General features: G+C 39.6%; 2 protein-coding genes across 2 annotated transcripts in view; one reads left to right on the forward strand and one right to left on the reverse strand.

Annotated features, from left to right (window-relative positions):
- LOC106783818 overlaps positions 1 to 169 on the forward strand; it is a 3,705-nt gene extending 3,536 nt beyond the window's left edge. Inside the window, exon 4 of the mRNA XM_014742713.1 lies at positions 74 to 169. Coding sequence (XP_014598199.1) covers positions 74 to 169 — 96 coding nt within the window. The remainder of the gene's footprint in view (positions 1 to 73) is intronic.
- The window catches only part of LOC106783825 (transcription factor SOX-2-like), a gene marked incomplete at its 3' end in the record, with an annotated part of 217,471 nt that overhangs the window by 180,645 nt on the left and 11,355 nt on the right, over positions 1 to 25,471 (reverse strand). Inside the window, 1 exon segment of the mRNA XM_014742725.1 lies at positions 9,527 to 9,556.

Below are 25,471 nucleotides of genomic sequence, written 5' to 3' on the forward strand. Positions count from 1 at the left end.
ATATATGATAACAAGTATTAATATATAAATAAAATAATTAATTAATTTGAATATGTTGAAAAAAATTGTACAGAATGCTCTAATTGTAAGAGTTTTTGAATGTTGGTTAAGAACACCTGAAATATTTTTAAAATTAATTGCTCATTCTCATCTCGGATTGAAAAATTAATGAATTGGAAGGGGAAAAGAAATAATAGAAAAATCTGAAATAAATACAAATAAGTCCAAAAAAAAAATTACAACAATTAAAATGAGAAAGAACAAAATCAAATGAAAGAGAAATAAAACAATAAAATGATCAATAAATATAAAATGTCGAATAAAAATTTCAAACTAAAAATAACTTATCACGAAGAGACTCGAGAATGAATAATTAAATCGTGTAAATGTTTAAGAACTTTTGGCCTATACAGAAACCCTTGATAAACCCTGCTATTTGTATAAATATATATATATATATATATATTTATATATATATACGTATATATATATATATATATATATAGATAAAATAATTAAAATAGAAAACATGTACGATATATGCATATTTTTTTTTTATATAATACAATAAGTGAAACCATGATTCGCAATGTAGCTTTTCAACAATTGTCGGATGAAAATTGAGAGATGTGCGATTGGACAGTATACTGATCGTATGAATCATGCAAATCTCAATACATTATTATTGAATTGAAATTAACGATATATTATAAGATTGTAATAAGTTACGGCATTATTTAACTAAGATAATGTAAAAGTTTTGTTATTGATAACGATAAAAAAAAAAAAATTAAAACTGTATGTTAAGACTCATCGTTTTAGTTTAAAAAAAAACTAAATAACTAAAACAATCTTCGATGCTAACCAAAAGGTTTCTTTGTACTTACAACGTAACCCGATTTTTTAACGACTACGATGTAAACTCAAAAAACTTATCAATTTTATATAGACATTTTTCCTTTTTTTTTTTTAAATTATAGTTTTAACGGAACAGTAATAATAATGTATGCTATAATAAATTTTCAGTATTAAAAACTGTTTGTTAACAACCACTGTGTAAAGCATAAACTCTGTTAGAATTATAGAATAGATTTAATGTCTATAAGATCACACGATTACTGACAGATCTTTCAAGGAATTTGTTTATAATATTCAAGGCTGCTTACTTGTGAGTGGCAACATAGTAAAGATTTAAACAAAAAGATCTTGTTTTAGTTATGATGTAAATTTTTAAATAAAAAATACAGTGAGAAGATAATGATAGAGTATATGTCTTAATTAATAAGACAAAAAAAAAAATTAAATTATATTACAGTTTTTCGAAACATTGATTGTCAACATTTCAAACTGTTTTTAACAGTTACATTTAATTTAAACAACGTGTACAATTTTTTCTTAGCAGCTACGTAGTTTTAGTCAAGAATTAATCTACTGTAAGTTAATATAAATATATCGGAGAGATTAAATCAGTAAAAAATTCCCCAAAAAAGAGAAAAAAAATAAATAAATTTACAATATTTAACATGTTCACGATGGGGTCTGAATTTCTTTACCATGAATGTACCACCCGATGGTTCAACTCATCGTGAACGTTTTAAATCTGTTTGGTAGCAGCTATGTTGTAAAGCCTACAAAATATTGTTAGTCTTATTGTTAATTGTAATAAATTAAGGACTGAGAGAGAAAAGAAGATTGAAAGCATGAGAAAAAGAAAAATAGGTTTTGTTAGTTTATATGTTCGAATGATGGTGTGAATTATGAATGCATCCCCTTATATCTTTTTAACAAAAGATATCTTCCTAATTAGTTACAATATTTTTTACAGAGTGGTTAGAATGTTCTTCGATAAATCAAAAGATTTTTTGATGAATCAAATTTTCTTAGATGAGTCTAAAAAGTATTTAAGTACTTTCAATAATAAATTTATTCTTTTTCATATAATACATTAGGCTAATATATTTTTTCAAATCAACCTATTTAAAAGGGTAATTTGCAAAATATCGTTTATTATTATTAATCTATTATTAGCCTTTTGATTTCACTCTGTAGAATGAAATAATTTATATTAATATTAAAACACGCATGTGTGTGAACGAATTTGAACGAAAACAGTTGTATAACGTTGATATCTGAAATATTTCAACAACGTATTAAATATTTCGAACAATTAAATGCTATAAATCAAGATTATTATATTACATATTTAAATTGATCAAGATGAAACATACTTATTGGAAATATCGATACACTTATTGGTGCATACTACATTAGTCATTACTATATTGTCAATACGTTTTATAATAAATCGTAATTAAAAAAAATATTGTAAATGTCCCAGGGTCAATTGTAATAGAAACTTCATTGGAAGTTTAACTAAGAAGCCTATTTTTTGATTACAATTACATTTAATTTGATCGCGTGGGTATAAATTTATATTTTTTAATATATACATATTTTTTTTCTTCTTTTGATCACGCGGTAAATCAATCCATGCACTACTGCATTTTTTACAATATCTATACATAGTATTTGGACTATTCACTTTTTCAAAGAACATTTTATTTTTCCTTTCCTCATATTATATCGGCAATAATTACGATCTAACAGATACCTCCCCCCCCCCAAAACCGTATGAGATTTAATAAGTCAATTTAATTAGTTATTGAATGTTTCTTTATACGCATAAATTTATACCAACGCGTAGGACGTACATATTACGTATTCTATGCATGTTAGAAAACAAGTTTATTATATGTACTTATGTTTATATTCTATAATATCTAATATATATATATATTAACGACAATGTATATCAAAGTTTAATGTGACTATAGTCGATGACAGTATAATGTAATAAATAATACTAATAATTATTGTTAAACCCCAATAGAATATTCATTCATGAAAATATCACATTATCTCTATCACCAATTATATATATATAAACATGAAGTTTAAATAGTTACAAAAAAATTTCTCTAAGATTTGATTCAATTATCTAAGAAGAGACAATTAACGAGAACGTACATTGACACGTGCATACGAACATCAAAGATGTTTGTCAGGGGAAAAAAAATCACAAATACTTGCATATACATTCAGTTGCATTCGATAACAGTTTAGGCATGTCCCTTCGATGTGAAAGGGACTTTATTGAAAAGATAGAGATAGATAGATAGATAGATAGATAGATAGATAGAAAGAGAAAGAGAGAGAGAGAGAGATGATCGTACACAAACGCAGAGGAGGAGGATATACACGCGTGCGTTCGAAAACGCGTGAACGCGAGCGCATAGGTGCGTGCACAGTGCGCGAGAGATGTGCACGACGACTATTCAGATATTGTTGTTATTGTTGAGAGAACAATTGCCCGTCAATAGGCAGCCCCGGCACAATGTATCTATTCAGGTGCGGTCAGGGGTGCTCAATCGATCGAGTTTCCTGCTTTTGCCGATCAACGATTGTTAAAAGATCAACGAAAGAAAACTTCACGAAAACTAATATCTTCCATTTCTTTTTTTTTTTTCTTTTTTTATATGTTTCTTTTCCTTAATTATCTATCTTTATTATAATTCAATAATGCACACGATTCGATTTGAAATTGTATTATTATTATTATTATTGTATAATAATGTAATTAACAAAAGTTACATTGTAAAAATGATCTGACGTGTAAATGGACAAGATTTCTTACAATTTCAATTTCAAATTTTAGATGGATATTCATCGGGAAAGATTGATATTTAACGAGATATCTGAATAGATTAATAATCGTGAGTAATCACTCAACAGAAATGAAAGATTGAAGTTCGAGTCCAGGGTTTATCTTGGAAGTATCCAATTTTAACGTGGAATTGATTAAATAGGGTTTGAGTTGAAGGGACATTGTTGGACATCGTTATAGTTTAACCAGTTAACTGTGATTGACAAGTATACACCTCACTGAAAAAATACAATAATTTTGTATTATCGTTTCATTTTTGCGACATAATTTGAATACACACTTTTGAAATAGGTCATCACAATTAACTGATAAAAAATAGCGAATCTTAAAAATAAAATAATTTAGTAAAAAAAAAAAGAATTAAATGTGTAATATATTCATATAATATTAATGATAACTTAATAAAAATTGAACAGGTAGATTGAATATCTTTCTATCTCGGGATCTCTTTCACTAACAGAAACTTGTCTTCAACCTCGAGAAAGATTACGTCGGTTTGAAATCATTGAACGGAAGCGAATGCAACGTGTACTTTGCGAAAGATCGAAGGTCTTCTCCTTCTGCTAACTTGTCTTCGATATTTCTCAAATCATATCGAAGAACCAACGATAACAAAGTTAACTATTTTTAACGATGACGCGTACAAAACATTGAAAAAAAAATAAACTTTCTCTTTATCGGAAAATACATACGGTATATATATATATATATATATATATATTATGAAAATATATTAATAAAAATAAGTATTTGTCAACTTACATACTGCGCGAACTTCTTAAACGTACTTACAGTTATATGTCTGCCTCCTACGACCGTCAGATTCAAACTAAACACGTTGAGACACGAAGAAATAAATAATAGACAAATACGCGAACAAGAAATAGACAAAAGATATAAACAGATTGTTTTTCATAAGAAATAAATATTTTTGAAGCGTGTCAACATACATTTCGCACCGCCTGTATACATTGCCGCCGAAAATTCATTTCAATATTAATTAAAAGTTATGTATAAGAAAATTAAAAGATTTATCTTTACAAAAAATGAAATTTAAGGAAAAAATAAATTAACGAAAAATGAAATTTCAATTTAGCAACGGAATAATTGAAACCAAACGAATTCTGTGTATATATATACAATTATTAATTATAAATTACTAAACAATATTATATAAATCCATGTATTTATCTTTTATTGTAGAAAATGATAAATGTTATTGAATTTTTTAATTAGGAGTAATTTGTTTCCAATATTCAACATTGAAGGAAGAAAACTCCTCTTCCCCTATCACCCACTCTCTCTCTCTCTCTCTATCTATCTATCATTATCGCGGATAATATATTATAATTATCTCGTATTGGAGATAATTATAACATTATAATTTTGTGATTAAGAGAATTTTCCTCTTGACGATCGAGAGAATGCAATACCGTGTCAAATGGAACGACAATGAACGAACGCGTATATCAGCGATAGCTTACAATTATTATCGGCCGCCACGGTGGTATTTAAATGAATGAACGGCTCGAAATTACCATCCGGTCTCATCGTCGACTATGCCAGGTTATGATGTATTTGTGCGGGTCACCTATTCTAACCGTTGTGCTTTCTATTTAGCCTATCCTTGAATCCAAATGGAAGATTACATTGTTCATATTAATACGTCCCATTGATATTCGTATTTACTTAATCCCGTTCAAACAAATAAAATTCAAGCCTTTGTGTCAATTCTACTACCCCCCTTTCATCATATTCTTGAACTCGATGACACTTTGATAGATCAAAAGAAAGAAAGAGAGAAAGAGAGAGAGAGAGAGAGAGAGAAGATGAAGAAGAAAGAAGGAGGGGAGGAGGGAGGTATAGGATGAATAGATAGAAGTGAGAACCACTGTTTCGTGAGTGCACCAGGGTAGTAGCGTGCCCATAGCGATGATTACGTATGCGGGAATCATTGTCGAGTAACGCGCGATGCACATGCAAAGGCCAAAAATCGTCGAAATCAGTCGAGTTCAACATCAGCATTGTACGTAGCCTTTGTCTCTGGCTCATTGTTGTCGGTAGCCGATGTACAAGCTACACACACACACACACACTCACGTAAATATATAGATGGTGCAGCCACATCGTCGTGATGCGATGCGATGCGATGCGATGCGATGCAATGCAATGCGGTGCGGTGCGGTGCGGTGTGGTGCGGAGAGATGAACTGCACCGAGTCCAACGGGAAACGAGCGGTATCCTTCGAAATTTTCTCTTCATCGTACATGCACACATTCAAATACGCATTATACGTATCTTCACTTATCTTTTTGCGATTGTTCCATGGAAATGCCTTCGGATCTTAGGATCGGACGCGTTCAGGCTATTTTTCCTAGAGACCAACGTGTGTGCGTAACGCGCGACGAACATAGGACAAGATAGGACAAGATTTTCGCGGTGATATCGAAGGAAAAGAAGGGAGAAAGGAGGGTGGGGGAGTAGGAGTTGGGGGAGAAGAAGGTGGAGGTGGTGGTGATGGAGGGGTGGGCCACAGGAGTCAGAGGGAATGGGGAGAGGAGGAGGAGAGGGCATAGAGCAGCTGAATAGGAAGCGACACAATGGACCTGGGTGGCTGTGGAGGCGTGTTATCAAATGGGTTCCTCATTCACATACTGCGGCCCGAGCTACCTGTGTCTGTCTGTACCGGTGTCTGTCTGTTATACTTATTCATACCGCCCATTGTGTCCTCCACTGTTGAGTCGAGTTCAGTTCAGTTGAGAACGCGATGGAACGTGCCACAATGCACGAATATGGGCTGCACTACTCTCCCTCCATCTTTGCCGCCATCCACCCCCTCGCTCGCTTACTCCTTCTCCTTCTCCTTCTCTCTCTCCCTCTCTCTCTCTTTTTATCTAACTCTCTCACTTTGCCATTTGCCACCCACTTCCACCGCCCAACGCGGACGGTGGATTCGACTGAAAAGAAAATTGTGTTGGGAAATTGTATCCGCAAGAAAGCTGCCCGATAATGTGAACTTCGTCTTCCTTTTCTTTCTTTCTTTCTTTTCTTTCTCTTCTTTTTCTTCTTCTTTTTCTTCTTGTACTTTTTCTTGCTCTTACTTTTCCCCCTTATTCTTCTGGCCGAATAGCTAACATAACTTTCTAGCAAGCTACTACGCACTATACTAACGAAAGTGTCTCTTTTTGTTCAGTTATAGTATACTTCCTTGCATTCTATCTTATCGTGCCACGTTTTCTTCTTTATACTCCTAATAAATATATTTCAATACGTTTTTCAAAGTATTCCTTTTTCTTTTCTTTTTTCCTTCTCATCGCGAAATGGTCATCGAGCACTGTTTAATAAAGAATAATAAAATAATAATACGACTATGCAAATATAAAATGCAACAATACTTGCTAAGGAATTCGAATAATTTTTAATTTAGTCGATAGATTTCGAAGAAATTTCGTTCTCGCGTAGCGATGCATCGTCAAAGAATTTTATATAAATATATATATGTTTACAACATGAACCGTAAACACCTCTGCTGTTGAATTATCGCCTTAAAAGTGGAAGAAGAAGAACGCGAATGCATATCTCCGCAAAAAAAAAAAAAAAAAAAATGGGAGAAAACAAAAAAGCAGGGGAAAGTAGGGAAAGATGAAAGAAAAGCAAAGAAATAGAAAGAAATAGGAAAAATGGTGCGAGAGAAAGAAAGAGATAGGGAGATAGAAAGAAAGGGCAGTGGCACCTTCCTACTTGGTGAAACATCGACTAACGTAGAAAATAAAGAACGTATTACGTATCGTATAAGCGAGTATGGGCCGTGGATGAGCCATACGCGGACGCAACGGCATACAAAACTCGCTCAATACGTCATTCAGCCGAAGAATACGGCTCGTTCTCGCCATTTTGCTGCCAGAATGAGAGTTTCAAAGGGAATTAAGGATTCAAAGGCATCTTTTGCGCGGCGCGCACAAAACGGCTTGCCGCACCTCTCTCTCTCTCTATCTCTCTCTTTCTATCTCACTCTCTTACACCCCCCCCTCTCCCCACCTCTCCTTCTTTATCTCTTTTCGCCTTTCTCGCACTCCCACTCACTCACTCACTCACTCACTCTATCTCTCTCTTTCTTTCGTATAGACGTTCTCTACCGGCAACAAGCATGATGCCCTTAAGACGAGCGATTTCGAATGATGGAAGCGAAGGATCGCACGTGCGCGTTAGTTTAATGCGCATTTACATTCAACCATTTTACCAATGTGTATCTATATACATATATATCTAACTATGTGTAGATGATAATATAGCAAACCTAATACACGAACGGGGGGATGGGATGTTGTAACTTACAGAAGGAGAATTCGACGATCGGCTTTAGTTTCTATGCCGACTAACGGGCCTGCGTTAGAAGAAAGAGAAACAGAATGAAAGATAGATAGAAAGAAATAAATAAATAAAGGAAGAAAGAGTAAAGAAGAAAGAAGGAACCAACCGACAGCAGCAGACACGCCAAAGAAGAAATCCACGTTTGAATGGCATAGTGAATAAGTGACCAGCCGAGCATACTTCTAGAGGGGGATGATAAGGGGGAAGGGGTGAAGGCATTCAAATGCTTTTCTTCGTACTGAAATTAAAACTCGCGCTGATACCACCAAACCGTAACACGACCGAAGTTGCTTCGATGTAAAAAGAAATTTACATTTTGTACGAGAATATACTAGGACCCCCGTCCCCCCATTCCCCGTACTTTATTTTTTTATTTTCTTTTTCTATTTTTCTGGCCAATACAATTCGTCGCAAAATGTAGGAAAAAGAAAAGTGTAAAACGAATGAATCCGTGGAAAGGAATTGAACCATCGTCCCCATTTTTGAAACATTCGATGTGAATACATAGTTCGCATACATGGCTAAGAGACAATCTTATAACACACGATATCGCATAGTTCATAAGAGTATTATTAATCATAAGGGACACACTTTCGTTCATACATAAAAGTTTCCTAACACGTAAACTCGAAACACCCTAATGTTTGCTGCTCCCATTACCCTGGAAAAAAATCTTGCCGAGCAGAAAAAAAAAAATATAAAAGAAAAGGAAAAAAAAAGACAGACAACCCCTGGTGTCTATTCTCTTTCTCTTTGTCCAATAACCCCGCTTCCCCCCTCTTATCCTCGTTCGTTTCTCGCGGAACAAATTGAAACGGTGAGAGTTTCGGCTCGCACCATAATAAATGGGGAGCCAAAAAGTTGGCGGGGGCGTTCCGCTCGCTCGCTCGATTGGCCGATTAACATAAAAATGTGGACGCTTGTAAAAAGCATCGTATACACATAGATACACACGCACACACACACGTGTGTGCGCGTGTTTATATGGGCATTGCACGCGCTCGCGTTTCATCCGTTCGAAATAGTTTTCGATTGTTATTCATATCGTTTGAGGGGAGGGAAAGAAAAACCTCTAGCTCATAGTAGGTTTAGATAATCATTCAACGAAAGCGGAAGAAAGAAACGAGCGTTACGTCCGCGTGCAGCACGGATGTCAAGGTTTACGCGGAAATGCTAGAAAAGATTGGAGAGAAAGAGAGAAAGAGAGAGAGAGAGAGAGAGAGGAAAGGAAAAAAAGAGAATAAAAGAAACGAGGAAGAAGGGGGGTTGGTTGGTTGGAACTGCTTTCTTCTCGATAACGTTCTCTTTTCCGTCACAGTCCACCTCCATGTTCTTTTTTTCTATATCCTGAACGGTCGGTAGCACACGAATTTAAGCGCTTACTCACCCGCGGGCAACGTCTGCTATGAAAAGGGCAAAAGTGCCACTTACCGCGCCGCAGAGCTTCTGAGACTCGAGCACCTGGAACAGAAATCGCGTCCTAATGAGACCAGGTATTAAGTATATGAACACGCTTGGAAATATTATACTTATGTTAGAAATATATATATCTACACGTATGTATCTATGTATGCATACAAATAAATATATATATATATATATATATATTGAGTATAAAATTATGCGCGACGTTTGAAATCTCTCTCGATTATGGTATATTTGAAATAAATGTACCAAACACATACGGAGAAGGATTCGTATCAATTTATTACTAATATAAGTATACTAATCTTCAAACATTAGAGTTACCCCCGAAAGTATGTATTTTTTATGTTTCTTTTTTTATTTAATATTACTTAGTGTAACATAACGTATGTAATAGAACAGGATTGATCCGTTCATCGTAACGAGACGTTGATAAAAAGGTGAAAAATAAATGTTATATTTGACGATTAAACGATGATCTGAATCCTGATAAAAAAAAAGATAGAAAACGATATGGAAGAGGGTACGTCGTTAAGAAAAAAAAAAAAAAAGAAAATTTAAGGGAGAACACTCTTGACCTCCCTTTTTTCTTTTTTTTTTACTCGTCTTCGTCTTTCGTAGTTGGTCGTCGTCGTTGCTGTCACAAGCACGAGGTTCGATAGCTTATACATACATTATATTTCTTTTATATCTTTATATCTCTTTTCCTTCATCTTCTTCCTTTCCTTTCCTTTCCTTTTCCTTTCTTTTTTTTTTATTCTTTCTTCGTGTAAGTCGCAGCACACATAAGAATGCACTTGTCGGATTTAAAGCACGTGCACGCGTATAGGAATAAAGAGAGAAAGAGAGGGGTATACGCACACCAACGAGAAACCACTGGTACAGCCTTATCGGCAGTTATCGGGCCGTGATGTCACACAATGGGGCAGACAATGCTCGGAACAATACACCCCTGCTTGCTTCTAAACCATCCAACCCTCTTTCACCTTCTCTCTTGCCCATAACTGACTTCTCTCATCTACTGTTCCGTTCTTCTATATACTTCTATCTCTTTCTTTCTCTCTCTCTCTCTCTCTCTTTCTCTTTCTCATTCTTTCTTTTTCTCTCGACACTTTGCACGTATGTACTATACGAATATTCTCTACCCCCACCTACTACTACTACTACCACCACCCTACCTCGCCCACCCATCGTCCACCCTCCTTTCTTTCTTCTTCTCTCTTCCTCTTTTACTATCAAAAGCACCCCCACCCCCACCCCACCCCTACCACCACTATAACCATATCAAATACAACTACCAACCTCGTCTTTACTCCTGCCAACTTAATAAACATAATAGCTGACTATGCCGCTTCGCGGTCACAATGAGCGGTCCATGCGACAAAGAGAGGGAGGAAGATAGCCAAGATAGTAAACGAATAGACGCGGCTGGCTATTGTGCACCATCTTCCTTCGTATTTTCCCCTACGAATGGATTATTCAGGATGGTCGAACTACTACTGCGTGTTACTGCAAACTCGCGACCTCGAACGCGGTTAGAAATTTTCCTCTAGTTATAGAAAATTAAACAATTATTTTCATATTTTCAATGCGATTCGTGTAATAATTTTTACAAACAAATGTTTTGAAATAATATCAATTTTATATAATATAAATAATCAAACAAATATATATATGCAATTTTATGTATAAAATAAAACAACCCCCGGGGACAATACATTCCAAAAGACAAACAATCCGCGAGCGAACGATGATGTGATCGATACATGTTAAGAACGGAAAAAAAGGATAAAAGGGAAATATATAAAAAAAAAAAATGAAAAAAGAAAAAAGAAAAAATGGGGGTAAAAAAGAAGATCGGAAAAATTTGTTGTTTTTTTTTTCTGATTGTCGTTGTCATCGTGTGAAAGGGTAGATCGTAGTGCACGCATCATCCGCTCGACTCCACGCCCCTGAATAACCACCACAACCACCACCACCACCACCACCACCCCCGTTTTAGTTTGCCTGCCTCGGGCTCTAACGCTTCTCTCCTCCTCGGAGCCTGACTGAACAATATGCTGTGCCTGCGTAAGCACTCTACGAAGCACGTGCCTCTTCTACCAATACGGACCACCAACACCACTAACACTAGCAACACCACTTGTACCGCAACATACTAGAGCAGCTAGCTCGCACACAAATTCTTCCCAAAAATACGCCACGACCACCAGCCCCCATTATTTAAACGACTTTTACTTTACACTCACCCACCTCGACGAAAATGCTACCCCAAACGAGCACGTGCCAAACGTCGACCTCTCGCTTTCTTTCTTTTGTTTTTTTTTTTAATCCAGTCGGTCAAATGCCTCTGGGATATGTTTACATTCTCGTGCATAAAATCTATGGGAATGATTTATTTATTAACATGATTTTTTATTTTTCCTAATTAAATCTCTTACCGAAGACAGATACTCTTGATTCAATTAAGATTGCAAGATATTTGATTTATGCATAAGAAATATGTATAAAATGTATATTATTTTTTTATTTTGTGAGATAAGTATAGAAAATAGTTTGGGGGATAGTCAGACAGACTTATGTTAGATACGTTTGACCGCTTTTCCTGACGACCTTTCACCGATATCTTCGAAATGGCATCGGTATGGTGTTAATTGAGCGAACAGATGCGCTGAGGAAATAGTAAATCATACATCCCTACTTCCCGGTATATAGAAACGGGGATGGTTGGTTCGCGAGCGCCTTATCGTTGTTTGGTTATCGGGGTAATGATAAATCGCTCGTTCAAATCGAACCCTTCTGGAACGCGTTATGACTACCCCCAATGAAGGGGTTGATGACTATATAATGCAAGAAGTACAAAGTCACCCTCCTCGTCGTTCCATACCAAACGAAGAAGACCCTTCCTTCCTTCTTCCCTAGCATAAGGGATTAAAAATTTTATTGCCGTTAAAATGATACGGAGGGTGAATCCTCTTGCGGAATAGCTTACAATAAGCATGATGTTAGACACACAAGTGAAATACTATATTCATACTCAAGCTTCAAAATCTATTCATAATTATTCTTAAGGTATCTTAATGTGAACAAATAAAAACAAACTTTATCAATTATTCGTCATATCGTTATTACATTATTTTACCTATTATAATTCAATGATCCTATTGCTTCGTTAAATATATGAAACGAAAGAATTGAATTAAAAATAAAAATAAAAAAAACATCTTTTCTCGAATGAATCTGTTTGTTAAGAAAACATTATTATCCTTCGAAACGATCTCGAATACTTGCACAAAGTACAACAACTAGTATCGACATGGAATGGCAATACAAATATCGACAGCCAATGCCGAGTTATCGATATACACCGAGAATTATTATAACGCGATGAAAGAGTAAATTAACGAGTAATTAACTGCTTCGGTCGATTCGGTAGAGGAGAATCCGGAAGGTGGCAGTAAAACAAGATTAGCTTGTGGGGTTGGCGTTGGCGTTGGCGTTGGCGGTGTTGGTCGCGGACGAAGCTGAAAGTGGTGATGGTAGAGGTAGTAGTAGATAATGGTAGTGGTGGTAGGGAGCGATGTTCCTAGTGGTGGTGGTAACTATGCTCAGTGGTGGTGGCGTCGGAACCGCCCCCGACTTTGCAACCCCAGCGAATGGAGTGACAATGCTGCCACGAGATTCACAGTTCTCTCTACCTCCCCCTTTTGTCTTTCTCCGCGTCCCTTGCCATCTCTCGCCTACGCTTTCATCCCATTTGCAACTTTCTATCGTTTCTCGACCACCCCCTCCTTACCCTATCGCTTCGTCCAACCCCTATCCAAATTTTTGTCTTCTTTCTAACCGCCACTAAAGTGTATCGTCTTTGATTAGATTAGATTAGATTAGATTTTTTTAACTTCGTTTAATAATACACGCATTGGCATATGAAATATATAAATTATAAATCTTTAAAAGCAAAGAGTATATATATATCTCATGGAGAAATCGAATTAAATTCACTGGAGCATATGTAGGGGAAAAAATAAATAAAAAGGAAGGGAAACGTTTATCGTAGAACGTTAGCAAAAAGTGGAAGTACAACTTGTGTCGCGTGTGTTCGCGAGCAAAAGAGAAAAAAAACGAATCGGAAGGATGGAGGAGGGTTTCTGTTTGAAGGGACGGAGAGAGAATCCTTATAACCCTCCTGTTCCTTTTGCTTCTCCAACTCCTAGTCATCGTCGTCGTTTCTCTGCTTCGTGCCAAATCCAACCCTCGGTAGTGGTTAGTGGTGGTGGTGGTGGCACCCTTCTCCTCGCGCTCTCTTCTCCTATCTGATCGAGTCCCTCTATTTCGCGTCCTCTATTATTTCTTTTATCAATCTGCGCGCTTTCAGGGCGCTTTGAGGCCCGCTGAAAGCTGCGTGATAAATCATGAAATGTAAGAACCCACACGTACGCGCGACGAATCCGACACAGGTTCGGATACGTTCGTGTACGTGCTGCTAACACGAATGATGCAGGCAACGCGAGTTACGCGTTCACCCACATTCAACCATAGTTGATGCACACCTGTATGTATTGGGGTGCCTTCCAACGTAACCCCCTGGCACACTCGAAGATGGCGCGTGTACACACTTACGAAGCGTGCGTACAAGAACACCCGCGTATTAGTATTTACTAACGGAGTTCGCTAGGTATACATATATGTATGTATGTATAAAGGACGGTTCAATAGGCGGCATTGCCGGGGCGAACGGCATCCATACAGCCCGCCAGATGAGGTCTTCTAGCTTCCGTCGAGTCCGCGTGAAAGGATGCCCCAATAATATTCCATTCACCAAACCACCCCCGACCACCCTGTATATATCCGTCCCTGGTCCGGTCCGGCTCGTGCCCACCACCACCACCACCACCACCACCAGCACCACCACCACTACCACCACCACCATTCGCCATTGATTTTTCATTCGTCGGCTTTTCAATAGTTTGTTATGAGCTTTCCTTCGACGACGTCTCTCCCCGCGACCGAACGACTCTTCCTCCCTTGCTCCCTTCCAACCCTCCTCTTACCACCCCATCCATTGCTCTCTTCTTTTACAAGCCGGAAAGCACGCGGGGAAAAGCGCGGACAGGATAATAGGATGGTTCGTTCGTTGGACAAAGTCTACCCACGAGGATATGACGTGGAACGTGCTTTGCCGAATTAAGTCGAAACTCAATGCTTCGATTCGACGTTGCCCTAATTAAACGACTCCCCCCTCCCCGCTCCTATCGCATATTTGACATTTCGAAGATACCCCTTTTTCGCAATTATCATCTATCCGACATATCGAACGTTCACTTTGTTCGGTTTTGCAAGGGGAAAAAAAAAGAAAAAAAGGAAAAGAAAAGAAAGAAAAGATGAAAATCAACGTAGTAGATCGCTCGAAGAGTTTAAAGTACATCGAACGAAAGAATGAACACAAGGGAGAAAGAAAGACACACAAAAAAAAAACAAAAAAGAGAGAGAAGTACGAAAAGCACGATCGCGACGAAAAGGGCATAGACTAGAGACTCTCGGGAGGACGGATTTCCCGGCGAAACAGAGCGAAAATAACCTATAACTTTAATCAGGGATGAATAAAGGCAACCCTTTTCGGAGCGGCACTGCGTCAAGGCGAAGAATGGAGATGAGGATGTAGCAGAGTATCGGCATTGTTTCCAAACAAAGCGCGCCTTTCATACCACCGTGTTCCTCCCTCTCCTCCAGCCCTCTTCCTCCGCCTCCGCCTCCGCCTCCGCCTCCTCCTCCTCCTCCTCCTCCTTCTTCTCCGGTAGCGCTACCCCTTTTTCCTCCTGCAACCCCTGCGAGTCCACCTCTTTGCCATCTCTAGCACAGTTCGTTCCTGGTGCCTGTGGTGGTGATGGTGGTGGTGGTGGTTGTGGCGGTGGTGGCAGTGGTGGCGTCGTGCACTCCCCACGGCTTTTCAGTCATTTGACACGCAAAGAAGTCAGGCAAGCCGGCATTGTGCCGACCACCACCGCGGCGAGCCATTGTTACCACACCACTACCGGCATAACCACCGTGCCGCCCCGAAAAGCCACCTTCTCTTCAAAACCCACCACCCCCAACCTCCAAACCCCCTAGAACCTTCAACATTACGTTCGTCGTCGTCGTCGCCGTTGTCGTCGTCGTTGTCGTCGTTCGAACGATCGACTTTGCCGATTCATTCGCGGACGGCCCTCGATATTCATTTGTCACCTCGAATAAGCTCGCCAACGAGGAGAGACACTCGTTAAAAGTAATTCCAAAGCCCCTGCTGCTGCTGGTGCTGCTACTACTACCTCTTTCTCTTTCCTCCAGGATATGACGGACTCTTTGTTTTCCTCGTCTAATAGCCTCCCCCATCCCCTCCACCAGCACTTCCTCTAACCATCCCTCTAAAGCTAAAGTCGAGATCTCACGAATAAAATCCACGGTTCTTTCTTCTACTTACGTGGAAACTTTATCTATGATGTAATAATTGATTGGATTTATTCAATGTATGAATCTATAGATATCGTTATATCTTATAGATGATTACTAATGTTGTGTCATTTTTTTTGTTTGTATTTTACTTGTTAATTTGTACTTTCGTCCAAATAAATTTGATTTATTCATTATCCTTTCAATACGGATAACCTCTCGTTAAGGTACTTCATAAATTTCTAATTTAATATCGATAAAACTCGTTCGGCTAACGATAACTGTTACCTATATTCCTACGAATGAGCCTCGTTGATCGTTGATTCATTCTAACCATAATTAAATTTCAACAGTTACACGTCTCGTCTCTTTTAACGTAATAAAATCAAAATAGGTTCATGATGATACGAGCTTATCCAACGAGTACGAAATTGATTCATCGGGAAAAGCACAAAAAGGGACATCTATAGAAATAGAGGTAAAAAAAAACAAATAGGGAGAGTGAGAGAGAGAGAGAGAGAGAGAGAGAGAAAGTAGTCCTCTTCGATCAGTAGCATCGCATTCACGCCTGGATACTCGTCATTGACATTGGCTCCATGGTAGGAACTTCCTGCATACGAAGCACGCAATATCGAGCGCGAAGCGTCGAACGGGACAGAATGGAAGGCCCATATAGAGGAGGAGGAGGAAGAGGAGGAGGAGGAGAAGGAGGAAGAGGAAGAGGTGTAGGAGGAACGTCGACGATGTACCGAAGCTCGATGCAGTTCCAGGAAGAGAAAGAGAGAAGTACTGAGGTAGAGATAGGGAAGAGGTAGAAATGTAGGAGGAGGAGGAGGAGGAAGGAGGGTGAACGCGCTTCTCCTCGCATTATCATACAGGTATATGTCGGTGGTTCCTTTATTGTGCCGCACGGAACGAGCATACCACGTGTATTTCGCTATTGTGCTCATCCTCGTTTGCCTTCGCGCATGTTGGTGGATGCCAGAGTTACGTCCGTACGAGTAAAAGCTCGTTCCTTCGTCCTTAGTGTTGGTTAGAGCATTCGCGAAAACGTGCTTTCCCATGTGTGAGTGTAGAAACGTGGCGAGCACGCGCGCACGTCTCCAAACATCCATCTTTCTCGCTCAGTCAACCCCCTAGCCAGCTAGTAGTACCTGTGTATGTTAGAGTAAGAGAGTGAGGGAGTGAAGCGAGAGGGAGAGAGTGCTTGTACGCAAACGACGTGTAATGCAATAACGCGAATGCAGTCGTCGCAAAAGCATTACCCATAATTCCATCGTGGCGAACGATATTCGCGCGTACGAGCCACGTCGTGACTCGACGTATTAGGGAATGAGAGAGAGAGAGAGAGAGAGAGAGAGAGAGAGAGAGAGAGAGAGAGAGAGAAAGAGAGAGAGAGGAACGTGCCCGATGTCGGCGAGTAAAGCTTCCTCTCCTCCTCCTTCTGTTCGTTCTAACAAACGAATGAGAAAATTGCCAAACGTGCGACGTTTGGCGCAATAATTCGGCAATCGATAGATATAACATTACCACCCACCCACTCTTCATATTTAATCCAACGTTTAATTCACCTAATTTGCGTTAATTGCTTCCCATCGATTCCGTATACCGACACCTATCTATACAATTATTTCATTCCACGTTCTATACTCTAAAGATTTTCGATCGATAATATGATGAAATGATAAGTTAGATGAGAAAAATATGTTATTTTATCTTTTTTTTTATTTAAACTTCATTGCTAATATAATATCTGGAGAAAACGAATTCTAGAGTCTGTGGAAGCCGTTTATCCGTAGAGAACAGTAGTAATCCTTGGACAGAGAGGAACCTGTTAAAAGTTGGTAACTGTCGCAACTAGAATGAGACGATACCCGGTGTAAGAGCTATCACGTGAGTGTGTTCGTTAGTGGTCCTGGTGCGTAAAGGAAAGAGAGAATGGATAGGTATAAGGGATTGAGTGTGGGTGCGAACGAGAAAAGAGATGTAGGAAAAAAAAGAATAAAAGAGAAAGAGGACAAGGGAAAGAGAGAGAGAGAGAGAGAGAGAGAAAGAGAAAGAGAGTAGAAGGAACAGAATCCAGGCGAATATGTTATACGCTCAAGCTCGTTCGCTCGTAACCGCGCAGTAGAATAGACGAGTTGTTCGGCAGTGAGGCTTTTGTCTATTTTACGGAGTTCCAAGGGCTTCCATTCGCGGGTGGTACTCTCAACGCGGCTGGGAGGCTGCTCGCTGAAGGAAGGGAGGGAAGGAGGAGCGAGAGGGGGTGGGTTGTGTGGGTGAGGTGGGGTGGGTAAAGCTGAAAGCTCTGAAATATATTCTCAACTGTACGTTATATGGATTCGCGCACCGGGCGTTCCTAATTATTGTTTTCCAGGCATCCGTTTTGCCTGGTTACCGCGGTGACTGAAATATACTCGTTTCGAAACTTCGCCCGTTGCATACAGGCGACGATGAACGATACATAAACTGAAAGAGAAATAGAGAGAGAAAACGGCCTTTCCTCCCACCCCGTCCTATCCCACACTCACACCCCTTCCTTCCTTCCTTCCTTCCTTCCATTGGGGGATCGACATTTTTAAGCTCCTTCCATATACTTCTCGCGTTATACATTTGGCTCGTTCCGTTCAGCACGCACCTATTGTCGAAAAAGAGATATACGTGGGAGGAACGCTTTGAATGAACCACTTGGCGCGAATAGGGGGATATACGATTTCCTAAAATCGCAACAAATAAAAGCATCCAAGAACGTTTTATCATCCGACGTATGGTCGATGACGAATTCACCCCTGATTTACATTCCTATTACTACAAGATAGTCAATTTTAAATTAGAATAATAGAATGAAATGGGGGAGACGGATGGACGAAGAATTGTCTCGTTATCACTCGGAGGCACGCGAAAACCCTACGAATTCCTAAGCACGCAAGAGAGAGAAAGAGAAAGAGAAAGATAATGAGTGAATGAGTGAATGAGTGAGTGAGTAAAGATACACTAGAGGGGTAAAAGGCGAGGCTCAAGGGGTTGGAGCATCAAGCGGAAGAGGAGAAAACGCGACGAGGTGGTGCGATGCTGCTGGTGATGATGCTGCTGCTGGTAGGGCGGTCGTATCGGTTAAGTGGGGGAAATTGCAAAACAATGAGACGACATGGTAGGGGTAACAATGTGAGGGACAATAGGCCTGATAATGTGCCGGAGAATGGACGCCTAGACAAAAGAGTCGAATAAGGGCGCGCGCAACTACTCGATCCACCAGCCGCGTTACACCATCGACTCATCCGCACCATATACACACGGTTAAGAGTGGAAAAGAAAAAAATGACACAAGCGCGCCTATGGTTTATTCCAGGCGTTGGCCAATAACTCGTTTTAAAGTTCTATTCTTCGATGAAATGACAGATGATATCTAGTTTGTTTCGATCTCTCGTATAAAATGATATACGTGTTTCTGCGTATCTGGAAAAGAGAAAGAAACATTTTTCTTTTTTTTTTTCTAATCAAATGTTACGCTAATTCGTATATATTATTTTTTTTCGAAATAAATATATAATAAACGTTGTAAGAGAAAGAGAGAGAGAGGGAGAGAGAGAGAGAGAAAAGAAAATGGGATAAAAATTTGATCGATGGCCCTTAACTTTTGACCGAGGCGAAAAGATCAGTGAAAATGTTCGGGGGAGAAGAGCGAAAGGCGGATAACCGCTTTGCGGGATAAACTGAAGGGATCAGAGGAGAGATCAGGGAGGAGAGTAACGCGTGCTACCAACTGCAATGCCAGAGGCCAACGCCTGACACAACCGCAAGTTCTGGAGGGGTTGCGAGTCAAGGGGTTGAGGGATACAGCCCCCCGGGCCACCGACACGACTCGTCTGGCGTGCACCTGTTGTTTCTACTTGCTTCGACTTAAGCTTCTCTCACACCGCCTTGCAAAATATGTCCAACCGATTATTTTCCCACCTTTCGAATTATTATACGCAATAAATAATATATTTGTTTTCTTTTCTCTATAATATAAATTCTTCTCGTTAAATATTCAATCTTGAATTCTTTGAAATTAGCATAAATTAATCGATAACAATTTAAACGTTAAAGCGCGAAGAAAAGTGTAAAAGAATCGGAAGGATAAAAAAAAATACTGAAAGCGTACTTTAAAATACGAACATACAAATAACACTCTAATTACGCTGAAGGTGTCAAGATGCTCGAGTCAAAGTTTAAATTGCAAATGTACTACACTCGAGACGAACGGATTCTCTCGCAGTATCCCCCGTACTGTTAAAAGACACGGCCAAAAGAGGGGGGGAGGATACTCGAGCGACTCGAGTATCGTCTTACGGAAGTTCCACTTCCACCCTTTTTTTTCCTCTCTCTCTTTTCCTCTACTACACTTCTCTGGATTCTCGCGTATTCTACTCTTTATCATCTTTTTTTTTTTTTTCTTTTCCTCGTCCAACCATCGGTACCCTCGTATTAAATCTTTTCTATACAAGTTTTTCTCCTCGAATTGAGCGAGTTTTCTCCCTGATAATTAGCATTTTAATAAACGGCATCGTCGTATATACGAAGCGACAGGTGCAGCAGTAAGCAACAAAATAAAACGACAAAACATTGACTCACGTTTTCTACGTTTAAAATGTAACAAATAAAAAAAAAAGAAAATAAAACACCTTCTCGCGGCGAGGCACGGCGTCGCGAGACTCTCCTACCTGTCCTCGTCTACGTGAAGCGGATTTTACTGACAACAGTAGATAGAAAAAGATAAAGATAGAGATAAAGAGAGGGGGAATGCACTCTAAAGAGTTTGAAAGAAAATGCGAAGAAGAAGAAGAAGAAGATGCGGCAGGGAAGAAGAGTAAGAAGCGTATGAAAATGCGAAGAAGACGAAGAAGTAAAGGAGGAAGAAGGAGTAAGCTAGAAGAATGAAAGAACTTTCGTAGAGGAAAGGAACATAGCGAGGGGAAGTAAAAGAAAGAAAGAAAGAAAGAAAGATGGAAAGAGAGAAGTGGCCGCACGCGAAGCAGGAGTAGCACCACAAACGGTCCATAGAAATTTGCCGGCGCTCAGAATCCAAGCACTTTTCTTTTTCCCTCCCCTTTGCCCCCTCACTCTTCTGCATTGGTGTATACGACGACGACGACGACGACGACGACGACAACGACGTTTCGTTATTCGACGTCTTCGTCAACATCTTCTTCGTCGTCGTCGAAGAGTAGCTCGCTCGCGCGCAACTGTTATTTAAGCTTCGCATAATGGCAACTCTTTTATGCTTCTTGTGTCTTACATCTGAGACTGTGTCGCTCCGGAGGGCACATTCATTCCCATGAATGCCTGGTGCAAGACTCTCACAATGGCCTTCTCAACGGCGCCTGGAAGCAACTCCGTGGCAATGAAGGCCAGCTACGGGCTACCGTTACCTTTTCCATACTACTATTACTCTTATTCTTTTCCTCCAAGTATACCCGTTAGAAAAGGTAGGATTACTCTTTTTGTTTATCCAATAGATTATTCCAAAAGGAAAATAATCCACGCGTTGATTATATCAGAAATCGAAAGATTTTGTTGTCCTATCGAGAAATTGGATGCAACAACTATGCGAAAAAGTAAGACTACTGCGATTCGGTTATTTCAGTTAGATTTTCGGTTACTCAAGGGAGAGGTTTCTCGAGGCGGCCCTTCCGTTCTCAGCTGGTTTATCGTCGAACGATCATTCGTTCAGCGAAATAATCGCGAACGTGCCTAACGATCGTGGCCGGGGGTCCGCCGTCCGTGCCCACGAGGCGCGCCACCTTGCGATCGGTCACAAAACAGCGACACAATAACCGGGCCGCAACAATGCCGAGCGACAATGCAGCACCACCAACACAGCCGCGAGCCGAATCCATTGTCTGTACTTCTCTTGTTCTCCTTTCATCCCCTGCACTTCCACGACGAAGCACGAAGAAAGGTGGGAGGGGTAACGCGCGAGAAAGATAAAGTGAGAGAGAGTGAGGGAGGGAGGGAGAGGGTGGATGGGTGGTTAGTTGGTTGCTTGGTTGGATGGTTGCTTGGTTGCTTACTGAAGAGAGAGAGGGAAAGAGAAAGGGAGATAATGAAGGAAAAGCAAGAAGACCAAAGGCAGCCAACGCGTCGTCGTCGTCGTCGTCGTCCTGTCAGATACTCGATAGAAAACGACTGTTTAATTACGATTGATTCGATTAAATGTCCGATTCGTGTTCCCGAGAAACCTCCCCCCCCTCCACCACCAACCCTCTTTACGAATGTTTTACAATCGATCACATTGTATCATTGTATCACTTATTTTACAAACTTCCGATCGTTTTATTCTACCAATCGGAATAAATCATTCGCATAGATGTCTAAATTAAATCGTAACAAAGTTGAGAAAGAAGGAGGAATAAATTTTATAAAAACTCGAACGCGAATCGTAATGAAATAATAATTCATAAAAAGAATCCAATCCTTCTTTTCGTATCTCTTTATTCATATTCCTTCCTTCTTTTCTCCTGCCATTCAATATATCTTTGTATCGCTAGAGCAGAGTCACGACGCTGATCCCCAAAGAAGGAATGCAAGAAGAATAGGAGAGAGAGAGAGAGAGAGAGGAATGGACTTCGCAATACTATGCAAAAGAATACCAAAAGTACTGGCCGAAGAGTGGACCCGGTATACGCGCGTTTTATACGAGAGGGAGATGGAAAAAGAGGAAGATAAAGAAAACGAGAGAGGGTGGTGAAAGAGAGAGAGAGAGAGAGAGAGAGAATCGGCCGCTTCGCTCATCCTCCCCGTCCGTCTCATTGTGTCAGACGATTGTCTTAGAATAATGGCGGAGACTCACAATAGTGACTACAATGCTTGCTCGTCTAACAATGCGGTGACGTCACGCAGCGTCGTGTACGTGAATGTACCGGCACGAGCGCTTGGCCGTCGTGTGCGTCGTCTCTTTAGAGTTCCTCTCTCACTCTCTCTCTCTCTCTCTTTCTTTCCCTCTCTCACATTCTCCCACCCTCCCCCCACTCTTTCTATTCCCCTCTCTCTCTCTACACACCGAACCTTTCTTCGCAGGTTCCACAGCACCTTTCTCCAGCATCCTAACGTCCTACCCACTTTATGATTTTTCGTTTCGTTATCAATGCTAGTGCTACTGTTACTGCTACTGCTGCTACTGCTGCTACTACTGTTGACCGGCAACCCTTATTGCTCGCATAGGGTTAATTGCCACTTGTTATGATCGAATCAGAAAAAAAAAAAAAGAAGAAAAGTGGAAACAATAGACACTAATGAGAAACATATTTCCTCGCCGTAACGATGAAGGCAAAACCTTCGAGTTAGATAAACACGATATATTTTTTTCAAATGTCTTCATTATTTATCAAATAAATGTTTAAAAAAAAAACATAAACAACAATATATTATTATTACAAACTTTTATAAAACTCTACTACAATGTATATGAATGTATAATACGTAACTGTATATATATATATATATATATATACTAACAGCAATGTATATATATATATATAACAGCAATAATTCCATCTTTCATAGCTCATATTCCCATACAACTATATATATTATATATGTACATGTATACAATGTAACACGAGGAGTAAGGTTTCGTGTCCCTTGAAAGCACCCTTGCGTGACTGTGGATTCGGTCAAATCATCCCTAGGGATAAGTAGGAGGGAATTCGCTACGTTTGTTTGTTTCTCTCTCTCTCTCTCTCTCACTCTCTCTCTCTCTCTCACTCTCTCTCTCTCTCTCTTTCTCTGTCTATAGAAGATGTTAGGGGATCGGAAGAAGAGAGGGAGGGAGGAAGGAAGGAAGGATGGTAGGTGCTGGTCGGTAAGATTATATTAAGTCAAATGATAGGCACAATTACATTGGCGGCTTTCATGAAAGCATCGAAATATATACATATATATATAGTTAATTTTTGTAAAGCAGCCTTCAAAAAAACAAAAAAGAAAACGTTTTCCACGTACATAGGTATTCATTGGTGCATTGGCATACGTTTCAGTACGTCATGTAATAGTGTATAGAATATAACCATTCGAAGGAAATTCCACTTTGCGCTAACGACGTCGCGTACTAATGTATATATTTCTACCTTCTTTCACGAAAGATCAACGCGTGGTAAAGTTTTCCCAGCCTTATTTCCAGCCACCCTTCCAGCCCGACCACCCCCTCACTCTCTCACTCTCTCTCTCTCTCACTCACTACTTCTTCTTTCCTCTAAAATCTTTCTCTTTCTATGTTACGATTACTCATCGTCGTGATCATCTCGCGTTGGTGTAAGGCACAATCGGCAACAGAAGAAGAAGGAGGAGGAGGAGGAGGGGGAGGAGTAGGGGGAAAAGGAGAAAGAAAGAATAATACGTAGCTAGTGCGACGACTCCGAGTTGGTAAATGGAACTCGTCTGTTAATTAATACCAGCATTCAGATCGCATTAAATTGCACGAATTGTACGGGCCGGCACTGAGAAACACGCCGGCGTCTTTTCCAAAGGCCAGGTGCACGCTGAAAGGAGTCTTATTAGCAAATAGCAGCACACGGGGTGCGGTGGAAGAAACTCGACGGGACTCTCTCTTTCTCTCTCTCTCTCTCCCTCTCTCTCTCTCTCTGATACATGCACCGTGGACCGAACGAAGAAACGAAAGGAGAAGGATTCCGCGTTAACATAAAAGAGAAAGAGAGAGAGAGAGAGAGAGAGAAGGAATCCCTGGAAAAGAAGAAATAGAAGAAAGAAGAGTAGTAGTACAGAAAGAAGGATAAAGAATAAAAGAAAAAAAGTGAGTTCTTTAGCCACGAACGAGATTACGACGAGGCGTTACGAGGCGCCGAGAGTCGAGGATTTAAATACCTTTTGATAGAAAAGAGAGAGAGAGAGAGAGAGAGAGAGAGGGAACATGTGCACAGCACGGTAGTAACCTTTCTTTCTGGCAAACACGCGATCTTCTTAGCCATTGCGGTTGCAACGAGAGAAGAAGAGAAGAAGAAACGATCGACGAGTTCGAGTTTTTCTCTCTCCTTCTACGTATATATGTACTACTACTACTACTACTACTACTACTACTACTACTTCTTCTTCTTCTTCTTCGTCTACTTCTTCTTCTTCTACTTCTTCTTCGTCTACTTCTTCTTCTTCTACTTCTTCTTCTACTTCTATTTCTTCCTCTTCTTCTTCTACTTCTATTTCTTCCTCTTCTTCTTCTTCTTCGTCCCGTTGAATTCCTCTTTTCATCAAATTCGTGAATACATTTCTTTTCTTTTCTACGTCGGCTGACCTACCATTGAACATTTCCTTTTCCCGTTAGAAAAGATTGATTTTTCCTATGATGAAAAGTCATATAACATGTATTGACATGTTGACGTAGTAGTTCACATAAATGATACGGAAAAATCGTGGAGAAACCGTAAGAGGAGAAGAAACATTTTCGCCTACCAACGTTTTCCAAACTGCTTAAAACGAACGACGGCGTCACAAAGATATTGCAAGAGAGAGAGAGAGAGAAAGAGAGAGAGA

Source organism: Polistes canadensis, unplaced genomic scaffold (assembly GCF_001313835.1).
Source record: "Polistes canadensis isolate GaletaPanama2010 unplaced genomic scaffold, ASM131383v1 scaffold_26, whole genome shotgun sequence".
NCBI lineage: Eukaryota > Metazoa > Arthropoda > Insecta > Hymenoptera > Vespidae > Polistes > Polistes canadensis.